This window comes from Symsagittifera roscoffensis, chromosome 2, assembly GCF_963678635.1.
Source record: "Symsagittifera roscoffensis chromosome 2, txSymRosc1.1, whole genome shotgun sequence".
Taxonomy (NCBI): domain Eukaryota; kingdom Metazoa; phylum Xenacoelomorpha; order Acoela; family Convolutidae; genus Symsagittifera; species Symsagittifera roscoffensis.
Window position 1 is genome coordinate 60,793,263 of NC_087063.1, and position 12,230 is coordinate 60,805,492.

The following is a 12,230-nucleotide window of genomic DNA, read 5'->3' on the forward strand; positions in this document are numbered from 1 at the left end:
TATTTATAACTCAATGATGTGCTTTTTTTTCTGTAATCTGTGGGGTACGCTCCTAGTGGGTTTGAAGAAAACCCTTTGCGTATCCTCACTTAACAATCCTGGTAAACTATTGATTTATTTATTATGTGATAAAAAATATTCTTTTTGTTTAATGTAATAGTGTATCTGATTTTGTTAAGTGAAATTAATTCTTCTTCTTCTTCTTCTTAGTTTTCGCGGTTTGATGTTTTTTCAGTCGAATTAATTTCCTTTCTTAAAAGGAATAAACTGCACTATCGAACAGCAGAACGTGATCGACTTGGATCTCCGATAGCACAACTTTACCATACGGGGAAACTTTGAATGTAGATCAGAGCAGAACAGAAAGCTTGAATAATGTCAGCCATAGAAACTTGCTTAACTTGGAAAAAGTTTGCTTCTGCTATTTTCTCTGATATAATCACTATTGGACAAAAAATTGAGTATTAATAGTTTTTCGGTGCCCTTTTGTTCATCTAGCGTGGGTGTGAATTTTGGGTTAAGTTTGGGTACTTTAGTCAAGTTTGCTAAAATACTGAAGCCCTATTGGTCGTGATTCTTCGGATTCCAAAAAAATTTTTTCAAGTATTTCTAGAAAACTGGGTCTGGGTTTCTCCAATTTTCAGACTGGAAATCTCAAGCAGCTTAAAAATTGGGAAACAATTTTTCTTGTTTTCAATTTTTATTACAATAAAGCCTCGTCAAAATTCTCTGTGCTACTTGCGCAAGAATTGCTTCTCTTAATGTTGAAACTCAGATTTGACTAAGTCTAAATCTAAATCGGAGTACTTAAGTGTAAGCGCAAGTTTTTTAAACTAATGATGCAATCAATGAGGATGTCGCCAAAACTGAAGGAAGAGCCCGAATCTCTACTTGGAACGTTCAATCAAGGTCTTTTTGCATCGATAAAATCTACACGTTGCTTTGCTTTATTATCTGAAAAACCTTGTTGCATTTCGAGAGTCAGACAAATTTCCGTGTCCAGTCATCTGCAAAAAATAAAATATTTAATTTATGACAGAAAAACTACAAGAAAAGCAATTGATCATCTTGTAGTCAGAACTTTTTTTTCGCGTTTTATTATTCTTAATTACATTTTTCGCATTTTCTACGTGAGGGAGATGAAAACTCTTGGAACTAACTTTGGAACCACTATCTTAGAACCTTCTTTATTTGTGACTGTGAAATAATGGGCAAGTTATATGTACAGGTGGTTATTAAACCGGGATTTTGAGTGACAAAGAGAAAAAAAGAAGAAAAACTAAAATTCACCCGAATTCGAAGTTGCTTGATATTTTTCAATTGGTGGAAACACTAATTTATTGAACTTGATCACCCTTTCTATATCTTTTGATTCACGTCACCGTTTTTTTTGCAACTTGCGTTGCTGCTTGCCCATGGGAATAAGTATTTTGTACTGCCGACCTTTTCGCCATATTTCTCTGTTTTTCACAACAAGAAGTTAACTTTGTTGTGGATTTCATCACAAAAATATCGTGCAAACTCAAAAAACGTTTCTTACCATTTTCCTAATTTGTCGCACTTAAAACTATATATTTATATGAAAGATTTATGGCGAAGATAGCGCTTAATGAAGCTTTCAAAACTGGTTTACTTCTTAGTAAAATCAAATTGTTTTAGTCAAAATCGCCAATAATTTTTTTCAAAACGAACGTTACTCGATCCCTTTACTCGCTCGAAACTGTATTAAAACTCAAATGTTTAAACCGTTTTTTTCTCACTACCAGGGAAATTTTTTCGAAATTTCTTTAATGTCGTTAGAATTACGGTTGAAAGGGCTTTAATATGACACATCGCTTGATTCATTCCGAGGGTTATTTGTGGTACATGATTTTGCGTGGAAAACAAAGAGAAAAAATATAACACACCCAAAGTCATAATTCCTTCGTATTTTTCAAATGCTCGGAACATTAATTTATTGAATTTGATCACATTTTCTATATCTACTGATTCAAGTCTATGTTTTTTTTTGCAACTCGGACAGCTGCTTCCATATTGGAATAGTTATTTTGTACTGCAAACATTTTCGCCATTCGTCTCTGTTTTTCACAAGAAAATCAAAGAAATTAGCCTTGTTGTGGATTCCATGACAAAAATTTCTGTAAAACCTGCTTACTATTCGAAAACACACAGTTTGGCCTGCAAGATAGCCTGGAAAACAAGTTCGGAAAATCCATTGGTTTGGCTAAAAAAATCTACTAGTTTTTCAAAAAACTGTTCAAATTACTCAATCAATCCCCATTTTTCCACAAATTTAGCCTTGTTTTCAGCCATTCAGTTTTGATTGTACAAAAATCTCAAAAAAATCACGAAAGATTAGGCCATCAAAACTAAAATTAACTGCCGGTTGCAAAATAAGCACAAAAACGAATTTTCAAATAAAGTCATCGAAAATGCATTTTAAAAATTGAACAGCAAAACAAATAGAAACTATTCAATATAAACACAAATTGTTCAGCGAAACGTAATGCGTAGTCAGCAAAAGCATTGGTATAAAATGTCCAATATTCGGTTCCTTCTTCATGACAATAGCCCCCCTCCCTCGCTAAACTACGATGAACTGCCATTTACATTATATGTTTTATGTATACAAGTCATAATAAAATTAAATGTTATCAATCATTGAATCAATCAAGTTTCTGTTTCACCTGAAATGAAATGAGGAATGAGCAAAAACAATTTAAATTAAGCGTGCTTTAAAGTAGGCTAAGAAGCTTCATGCAAAATGTTTACATTGGAATATTTAAGGTACTAGTGTCGACTTAGTAAATTTTGTCTCATTTCAAAATTACTTGACTTGTTACAAAATTATACTGAACAACTGCCCACAATTGAATATTAATAGGTATAAAATATAACCTGGTAGAATATTACCTGAAGGAATTTTATCTGGTATAAAAACACTACCCAACCGTTCAAAGTCGCCATTCGTCACAAACTCATCACTAATTCACAGCTCTCACTCTTCAAAAACATGCACTAGCAGTTCGATGCTATTAAAAACAGTGCACTGTGTTTTAAGTATTTTTGCAATGTAGCAATTTTGACTCGAGACATCATTTTTCGAGAGACAGAGAGATTATGGACAGCAGAACTGCAACGACTACAACTACCGGCACTACTCGAAGCTTTTCGGAGCCAGATAAGGTAAAGCTTATTCAAAACATTTGCGAGCAGAACCAAACGCAAACTCTCCATTTTATTCTGTAAATTTTAATCATTTTATTTTGAAATACGAAAGAAACTTTTCCAAGCATTGAAGGCAAATTATCTCAACTATTTTTAAAAATTGGAAAATTCACCCCTAAAAAACTAACAAGATTGCTCATATCAGGGCAAAGCCCCGAATGTTCCGACTGCCTTTTAAGGTTTTATGGAGCAGTAATAACATTAAAAATGACTTTTTTTCTCTAAAATTTGAATTTTTTTAATGAAAATCATCCCCCCACACGCTATATAAAGTACAAACGGATAGTTTTTGCTCCTGTAACAAATCAATTATGGTAAATAAGCTTCTTTCAACCCTTTGGAACGATTTTAAGACGGATTAAATCTCCGCTTACGCGTTAATAGCGCGAAATATATCGCACGTAAATTGTCCCAATTTGGCGAAAATGGCTATCTTTAAACCCCCATAACTTTACCAAAAATGGTCACATGTGAAATATCTTTTCAATTTTGAGCTCAGGACAACAATACTTTTCATTGATATAAAACAATATCCGTCAAAAACGGCTAGTTAAAAAGTCGAAATTTGTCTGAAGAAAAAAAAAACCCACCTCGAGCACAAATATTCCGTCACTTTCGTATCGGGTTTTTCGAAACAGCTGAAAAGCTGAGTTTGAGAAAGGTATCAAATTCAACTATTGGTTTGTCTCGCTTAGTTTTGCTGAATTACGGAGATTGAGACTTTAAGACCCAGATTTAAAGAGTAGGTCGTTGAAACAAATTGTAGATTTTTTAGTAGAAAGTTGTTAAGATCATTTGCTCTTATCTAGTGAAAAACTATACTTTGTATTCCAAAGAAAAACAAAAGGAATGCTCCGACTGCCTTTCAAGGCCTATGGAGCAGTAATAACATGAAAAAACTAAATGTAAGAAAATAAAAAGATGTTTTTTAGATTGAGATTTTTTGTGAATCTCCACACTTCATTTAGAGTACAAATTGATAGATTTTGCTGCTAGTAACAAATCAATTATGGCACACAAGCTTCCTCCACGAATTTGAAACGATTTCAAAGACGGATTAAATCTCCGCTGACACGTTGATAGCAACAAGTATTGCGTGTTAATTGTCTCAAATTGACTAAAATGGCTATCTTTAAACCCCCAAAACGGAAAGAAAAAGGATTACTGGTGAAATGCTTTTTTTCAAATTTAAGCTCAAGACAACAATACTTTTTGAATGATATAGAAAAATTCCGTCAAAACTGCTAGTTAAAAGTCGAAGTTTGTCTGAAAAAAATCACCCCGAGCACAAATATTCCGTTACTTTTCTTACAAAAGTCGGAACAAAAATTAAAATTAGGCGTTTTACAATCAAATGGCGAGTTCATTATAGTGTGATTCCTGTTAATCGTTTAGGAGCTATCAGAAGGTCTTAAAAGTGTTGTCGACGGATAGTCCGCTGGTTTTTTTTTTCTCAAGATTCGAGACTGAGTTATTTTGGAGAGCGAAGCTCTTTTTTCGACTCAAGGCCTTCAAGTGGTACCACTATTGAAGCCAAAATCTGTCAGGTTGAGGTAGACCTGAAGCTAGAGGTCAAGTGATAGCTCGTCACGCCTTATCATTGCCATGGCACGATCTGAAAGTGATCTTCTTTGCCATGGATCTGAAAGTGAACTTCTTATCACTATGCTAAGTACCTATCGAGTGCCTCTCAGTCTTTCCTCCAATTTACAATAACTTTATGACCAAAAATATAACAATTAGATTGAAAATTTGGATGTTAAATGGTTATAATGAACTATAATTAATTTCCCCTAGATTCTTAAGATGAAGATGACCAATCAAAATCCTCTAAAATTCCATTCTCATGGTTAATGTGCTGTGAACATTGATTGTATTGTTGTTCCGACTTTCGATACGAAAGTAACGGAATATTTGTGCTCGGGGTGGGTTTTTTTTTCTTCAGACAAATTTCGACTTTTTAACTAGCCATTTTTGACGGAATTTTTTTACATCATTCAAAAGGTATTGTTGTCCTGAGCTCAAATTTGAAAAGATATTTCACCTGTGATCATTTTTCGTAAAGTTACGGATTTAAAGGTTGCCATTTCAGGCCAATTTGGGACAATTAACGCGCGATATATTTCGCGCTATTAACGCGTAAGCGGAGAGTTAATCCGTCTTAGAAATCGTTCCAAATTGGTTAAAAGAAGCTTATGTGCCATAATTGGTTTGTTACAAAGAGCAAAAACGATCCTTTTGTACTTTTTGTGGCGTGTGGGGGGATGATTTTCATAAAAAAATTCAAATTTTAGAAATTTTTTTTTGATTTTGTTTCATTTCATTGAATTTTTAAATGTTATTACGGCTCCATAAACCTTAAAAGGCAGTCGGAACATTCAGGGCTTCGCCCTGATACGAGCAGTCTTGATTTTGTTTCATTTCATTGAATTGTTAAATATTATTACGGCTTCATAAACCTTAAAAGGCAGTCGGAACATTCAGGGCTTCGCCCTGATACGAGCAGTCTTGTATAAATTTGCTAACGATATAGTCCATTCAAATTGTTTAATTCCCATAAAATTCTAGTGCAGGATGTCATCTTCTTAGTGTACTTTTTGTTTTGAAACAGCAACTTTTTGTAGCAATACGACAGTTTCTATTTTATGGTGAAATTTTTACCGGACTTGATGTCCCAGTTGATGAAATATTTTTTTATTTTTCAACCAAGAAACTCTTGCAAGCTCATTTCTAAAAATATTTGAAAGGCTTAAAACTATTCCAACACCTTTTCTTACAGCATGACAATAAAATAGCTTGTTCGCCGCATTAATACACTGCCCAGTGGTGTATGTGCTGAATTTATTCTGAGAAAAGCGAGATTCATGATGAATTTTTGTTCTAACTTTTGAACAAAGTGACGGAATATTTGTGCTCGGGGTGGTTTTTTTTTCTCCAGACAAAAATCAAATTTTAAACTAGCAATATTTTTTGGAATTTTTTTATGGCATTGGGAAGGTATTGTCCGTCTTAGCAATCGTTCCAATTTGGTTGAAGCAAGCTATATGTCATAAATGCTACGTTGCTAGGAGTGAAATCCATCACGTGTACTCTATATGGCGTGTGAGGGGATGATTTTTAGAAGAAAAAAAAATGGTTCAAATTTCTTAGATTCTCTTTTTCATTTCTTTTTGAAAAGTTCAATATTTTTTAAAGTAAACACTGCTCCATAGACCTTAAAAGGCAGTCAGGTTTTGCCTTGATACGAGCAGTCTTGCCTTTTAAACCCTTTTTCGTTGCATAAGTTGTGTATGCCAAAGTTCGGATATCTTTTATACGGACCGAGAGTTTCTTATACTAAAGGTTAGTGGAGCTCAGAGCTCGTCGATTCCGAATAAGGACAACAACTATGGACTGAGTGAGGACAGGGTAGAGGAGTTCAAGGCCGCCTTCCAGTTGTTCGATAAGGACGGGGACGGGACCATCACCGCCAAGGAACTAGGAACCATTATGAGGCAAGCAACTTATACTTTGATCCAAATGACTGCCATGTTTAGTCTCTCTTGTTGATTGTTGCCTAAAGCAAAATTTCGATTTTGTTGAAAAAAAATGATGTTTTAACGTAATTTGCGTCAAAGTAATTTGCGTCGTAGAATCTGCTCTGAAAAAACACAACACTACAAAATAATGGTAAAAGAGCTTTTTGAAGGAAGAGGCGCAAGCTCTTCTTCCCCCGTTTCCCTAATTCCGACCTTGAAGTAATGCCTTTTTATTGAAACTACTATCGACGTTTGGCTCTTCCATTTATGAAGGTCTGAAGTTTTATAAAAATCAAAATGCCCATCCTCGAAATCCGCCCCTGACAAACCACAACCTATTTTCTCGTAATTAGACTAAAGAACAAAAAAAATTAAGCTTCTTATCGTGGGCGGATTTAGGATTTTCTCGAGGGGGGTGAGCGGATTCTCAAAAAGTTTTCGAGAATTTTTGTCGACCTTAATATTTTTAGGTCGACCAAATTGACTTTCCGAGTAGTCCCAGAACATTATTAAGACCCTATTTTGACCAAAAATTTAGGGTCGCGGGCAAATTTTTGAAAAAACAGTTGTGAAACACGCCGTTTTTACGGCAAAAACATGCGTTTGTTTGGCGCGCGCTCCCCCTTCAAAAATGATAATTATTGGCGCCAAAGGCGCTTTTAAAAAATTTTTTGGGTTGGTCGGCCTAAAATGGATGTCATAAAGTAATACGAAAGGTGACCCTTTGGTTGGTGATGGGATCGAATACCTGAGGGGCCCCTAAATCCGCCCCTGCCTCTTATTCCTTAGTTTTTAGAAACTATGTCGTCGTGAAATTGTTACTCTTGCTTGTGTGTCTCCTTTTAGATCTCTGGGCCAGAATCCCTCGCAGGAGGAGTTGCGGAAGCTGGTGGAGGAGACAGATGTAGATGGGAATGGGGAGATAGACTTCGACGAGTTCCTGGCCATGATGGCCAAACAGCTCAAGGGACACAGCGGCGGCGAGAACCTCAGGGTAAGTCATTGGTGTTGTATAGTTTGAGCCAGTATAGTATGAGCCAGGTTGGTGGCAACATCAGTGACTAGTAGCTTTGGAAATGTTGTTACGACATAAAATTTAGCCCAACGCCCCCCCCCCCTCCCCCCACTTCAGGGAATCGACTCCCTGACGACTGTGGAATGTCAACCGAAAAAAGTAATTGTAATAAGATGTGAATTGTTAGAATAAAGAATATTGAGATATCTGTATCTTTCATCAGATAACGAGAGAGCGATTTTTCATTCAACACAAAACATTAACACGGTCGGCAAGTACCGGCCTTGACATAATAACATCAACTCACTCAGACTAACATTATGACCTCTATCAATTCAATACACAATACAACGTTACACAATGGGAGGCAGCACAACCGCCGTACCACACTTCCCCCCTTCAAAAATATCTGATCAACATAAGTTGAAATAAACAAATTGAGTTTAGTTTCAGGTGTGAGTTTAAAGTGTGTTTTACCAAATCTTCTACTTTTGAGACTGCACTTTATTCTTTTTAAATACTTTCACTTTTCTTCTTGGTGATGGTGACAAAAATAACCCTGAAGGAGACACCGGAACCGTCAGACCACCCGAAAAGCCTGGTGTAGATGCTTCCGAGACTTCTTTGACCGCATGTGGTATGGGACTGCCATAAAAATGTTTTTGTCTTTTACTGCGGCCCGAGGTTCTCGAGGAGGAAGATTCGTTCCCATCTTGATCTGCTGTAGCCTCAGTAGATATCTTCTGTGGTGAAATAAGCGACTTAGTGGGGCTGCTTTCTGGAGTTTGCTTAACGATCGTCAAGGGGCAGGACTGCGGTGTGACATTTGATTCTGTCACATGATCGTCTTGAGATGAAACCGGTTGTAATCCGGTTGCGTCCGATACTACTTCCGCGCCTGGTTGTATCGTTACCCTCCTGGTCGTATCTGACCTTTTTATCGAGTTTGACAGATATAGGAATGGCTTTCGAGCATGAGGGTTGGGCTGCCAGTCTAGTCGTAGCTGCCAATTGTTTCTGTTGTGCCTGCGCTCTCGGAACCAGAATTTCGTCTGAAGATGACGAGGAAGATAATTTGCTCTCTCTTTCCAGCTGTTTCCCCAAAAGTGGTTTGCTGGGTCCCTGGCGACCTGAAATTTGTGGATTTTTAAGTCTTAGCGAAATATCTTTTTTCCTAATTACTTTCCCCGCTTCCGTAATATAAGTAGAAAGAGTAACTCTGATAATTTTATCCCCAAAGCATTTTAAAAATTGTTTCCCCGATTTACGATTCGCCACTTTCCCGATTATTTCAACTGAGTTCGGACTAGATGAAAGCAATGACTCTAGTTTAAATTTGGTACTAGTTGCTGGCGAGTCTAATGCGTCCTGTCTGAAATTCAGAGTCCCCGTTGTTCCTGAGGGAGGCCGCTAGGAGCTGGTTTCTCTCAGTCAAAGTACGGAGAGCTCGGCAACCCTCTTCATGGGAGAGTTTCCTTTTCCAGATCATCCACTCGTTCGCCGATTTCGCGAGATGTTCCAGGGATTTGTAGTATGTATTTGCAATCTGGGTGGATTCCATCTTGAATTGGGGTGAGACATTCCTGCTTTGGTGGCCCTTCTTAACCACCTTGACGCGAGGCCTGCTGGCACATAGTTCTCTTCTCTTCTTGACTGTCAACAGGTCTCTTTCCTAATTCTGCTCGTCTAAAAGAATTTTAGATTTAAGATTATCGGTCGCTAGTGACTACTCAGAGTTTGGTTTCCTGCCAAAGTGTAATTCGAACGGAGATAGACCAGTAACTGAATTCTTCGTTATCCAGATATCTTCGATAATCATCTTAAGAGCCGTATGAAAATCTGGTGGTTTTTTTTACTAGTTGTAAAGTGCCCAATTTTTTTTAATCGTCAGAATAGATCACTCTACCAGACCCAAACCAGGGTGATCTCCGACCGAGCAAAAATATGATTAATGCCTTTCCATTTGCAATACTGATATTATGACTTATTTTTAAAACCAGAATATCGATCCGTCCTGATCGCTTTACGAATACTTTGAGTAAAAACTTATTTTTCCAAGAATTTTAGAATTTTGTTTATCTCCAGTCGTTTTGGTAAGCATCGCAGACGGATATTTGGAGAAGCGGTCGATAGCTTCCAGGATGTATACTTGGTTACCTGCACCGTCTGCACCCGACCCGTGTAATCTAACTGAAGTTCCTCGTTGGGAGCATTTAAAAGAAGAAGTGACTTGTATATTTTAAATTGACTCATTGGTTTTAAATTCTTACAAAATTTTGTACATTCTCTGCAGTTTTTGCAGAGGTTGACAAAATCTCTGTGATTTCTTGGCCACCACAGATACTGGGCTGTGTCAACCATCGCCTCATGTCCTGGGTGCGATCGGTGCAACCGCGATGAAACTGCTCGTTGAAGGCAATTCGGAATCGGATTCCTGTTGTCTATGATTATGCAGCCATCAACCACCGCTGCCAAATCCCAAAAGATCCTAATGTAGGGGTCTATCCTGGCGAAGCCTTCGTAGTCCCTGTTCCTAATTGCTTTTTTCATCAGTCTGAGAGTCGCATCTTCGTAAGTCAGCTCACTGAGAAGTTCGGCGTCAAGAATTCCTACTGGGTCCGGGAGAGCTTTCTTGTCCTTGGCGACAATTCCTTGCCCAATCGAAACTCGGTTCTCTTGTCTAGTTGGTCGCTTAGTTTTGATCGTCCTCTGTTTTCAGAAATTCGCGATTATGTTAGCATATTTGAGTTTTCGGCGGCCGCCTTCTTCTCGGCCGCCATGCTTCTTGTCTGTGAGCTGGTCTTGAGCGACCTAAAGGAATTCTGCTGAGAGGAGCGAGTTCGTTCAGCAACCTCCGGAAACTTTCTTCCATGATAGGATCGTCTGTAGCATTCGACATATCTAAAAATGAAAGGTTGGGGGGCTTCGAAAGAAGGGTGGCGTGAAAAATAATCGACTATGCCTAATTTTGTGCCAGCAATATGTGTAACTTTAAAGTCGAACGGTAAAAGTCTGTCTGCCCATCTGGTCAACCGAGATTGATAAGGTTTGTTGCCTCTATTTGACTGGAAGGCGGATATGATAGCTTTGTTGTCAATTAGTACCTATATTAAATCTATTCCCCAATAAGTAGTTCCTGAAAAGTTCGCATGACCAAACTATTGCGAGTAATTCTAACTCATTGGTACCAAATATTTTTTCCTGTGTATTCAGGAATTTCGAGGCGAATGATATTGGTACCTATTGGTACCCAGGAACCATCCGGTAATTCTTGTTCCAGAGCTGCGCCTAGCCCGCTATGGCTGTTGTCACATTTCACCCTGGAGTTTCTGTTCTGGTCGTAATGGTACATTTTGGTATGTTTGAGACTAGAAGAAGTGTATCTTCAAATACCTTTTGTTCTCCGTTCTTCATACAATTTTTTGCTTATTGTTCATTTTTAAAGAGCGTCTGAACTTTTCGGTCAAAACGTGAAAACTTGTTAAAAAAAGTTTTGCAGGTGACCAAGAACTTAATAAAGGTTTAAGTTCTAAAACCCTGTTTTAAAACGATAAGTGCCTGTTGATTCTTCGCAGACAATACTAAAACTGCAATGACTGTTGACTACATCATTGAGTAAAAGTTGGCTAAAAGCGGATTTTAAATCAAGAGATGTGAACCAAACTTCCCTCTGGTTATCCGTATTGATGATTTGGGCGGCAACGTCCAATTGTTCCAGAAGGTTGGGCGTTTGATATTGGTTTTTGAATATCTGAGCGTTCATTGATTTTGCGTCCAAAGCAAATTTTATGGATCCATCCTTCTTAGCTGTTATAACTACAGGTGCTACAAAATAATCGCTGGTGCATTTATTCAACTTTACGATGTGTCCTCCTATGATGAGTTTCTTGATTTCTGAGCCCACTTTGTCTTGGATGTGTAATGTTACTCTACGACCTTTCTCTTGGATGGGAACTAAAGGGTCCATAAGTACTGAATGTAGTCGGTGGTTTTTTGATCTGCCCTGTCTAGTGAAAATCTTTTTGAATTTGCTCATAAAATAGTTCTGCCTTTTGGCTGAGTCGGTTGGTGAAGATGAAATTTCATTGATAGGAGTTGGTCTTGTTTGGGTGATTTGGACCCCCAAGAAACTTTGAAGATCCGGACCCAGTAAGCATCTGGTGCGATTTTCAGAGACCAGAAGTTTCGCAGAATTTATCTGCCAACCTAGAGAAGATACCTCTGATTTTGGGGTACCCAATAACTTGATTGTTTTTCTGTTGTAATCGACATAGTGGGTATCAATGGGCAGTTCCGAAGTTTAAAGTAATTTGACGTTAGCACCCGAGTTCATCAGAATATCTGCAGTTTTCTTGTTGATATAAGATGCTGGACTACCTGTTTCTATGGTAGCCTAAAAAAAGTGTTTTGTTGACTCTCAACGTGAACTGTATACATCTCGTTTTCCCCGTAGCGGATTTAATGATTTC

At 37.7% G+C, this 12,230-nt stretch overlaps 1 protein-coding gene across 1 annotated transcript in view; it reads left to right on the forward strand.

The window, feature by feature from the left end:
* Positions 1-2,702: 2,702 nt before the first annotated feature.
* LOC134839519 (neo-calmodulin-like) overlaps positions 2,703-12,230 on the forward strand; it is a 58,597-nt gene continuing 49,069 nt past the window's right edge. The window contains exons 1-4 of the mRNA XM_063855097.1: positions 2,703-2,787; positions 3,108-3,186; positions 6,571-6,722; positions 7,593-7,740. Coding sequence (XP_063711167.1) covers positions 2,765-2,787; positions 3,108-3,186; positions 6,571-6,722; positions 7,593-7,740 — 402 coding nt within the window. The 5' untranslated portion in view covers positions 2,703-2,764. The remainder of the gene's footprint in view (positions 2,788-3,107; positions 3,187-6,570; positions 6,723-7,592; positions 7,741-12,230) is intronic.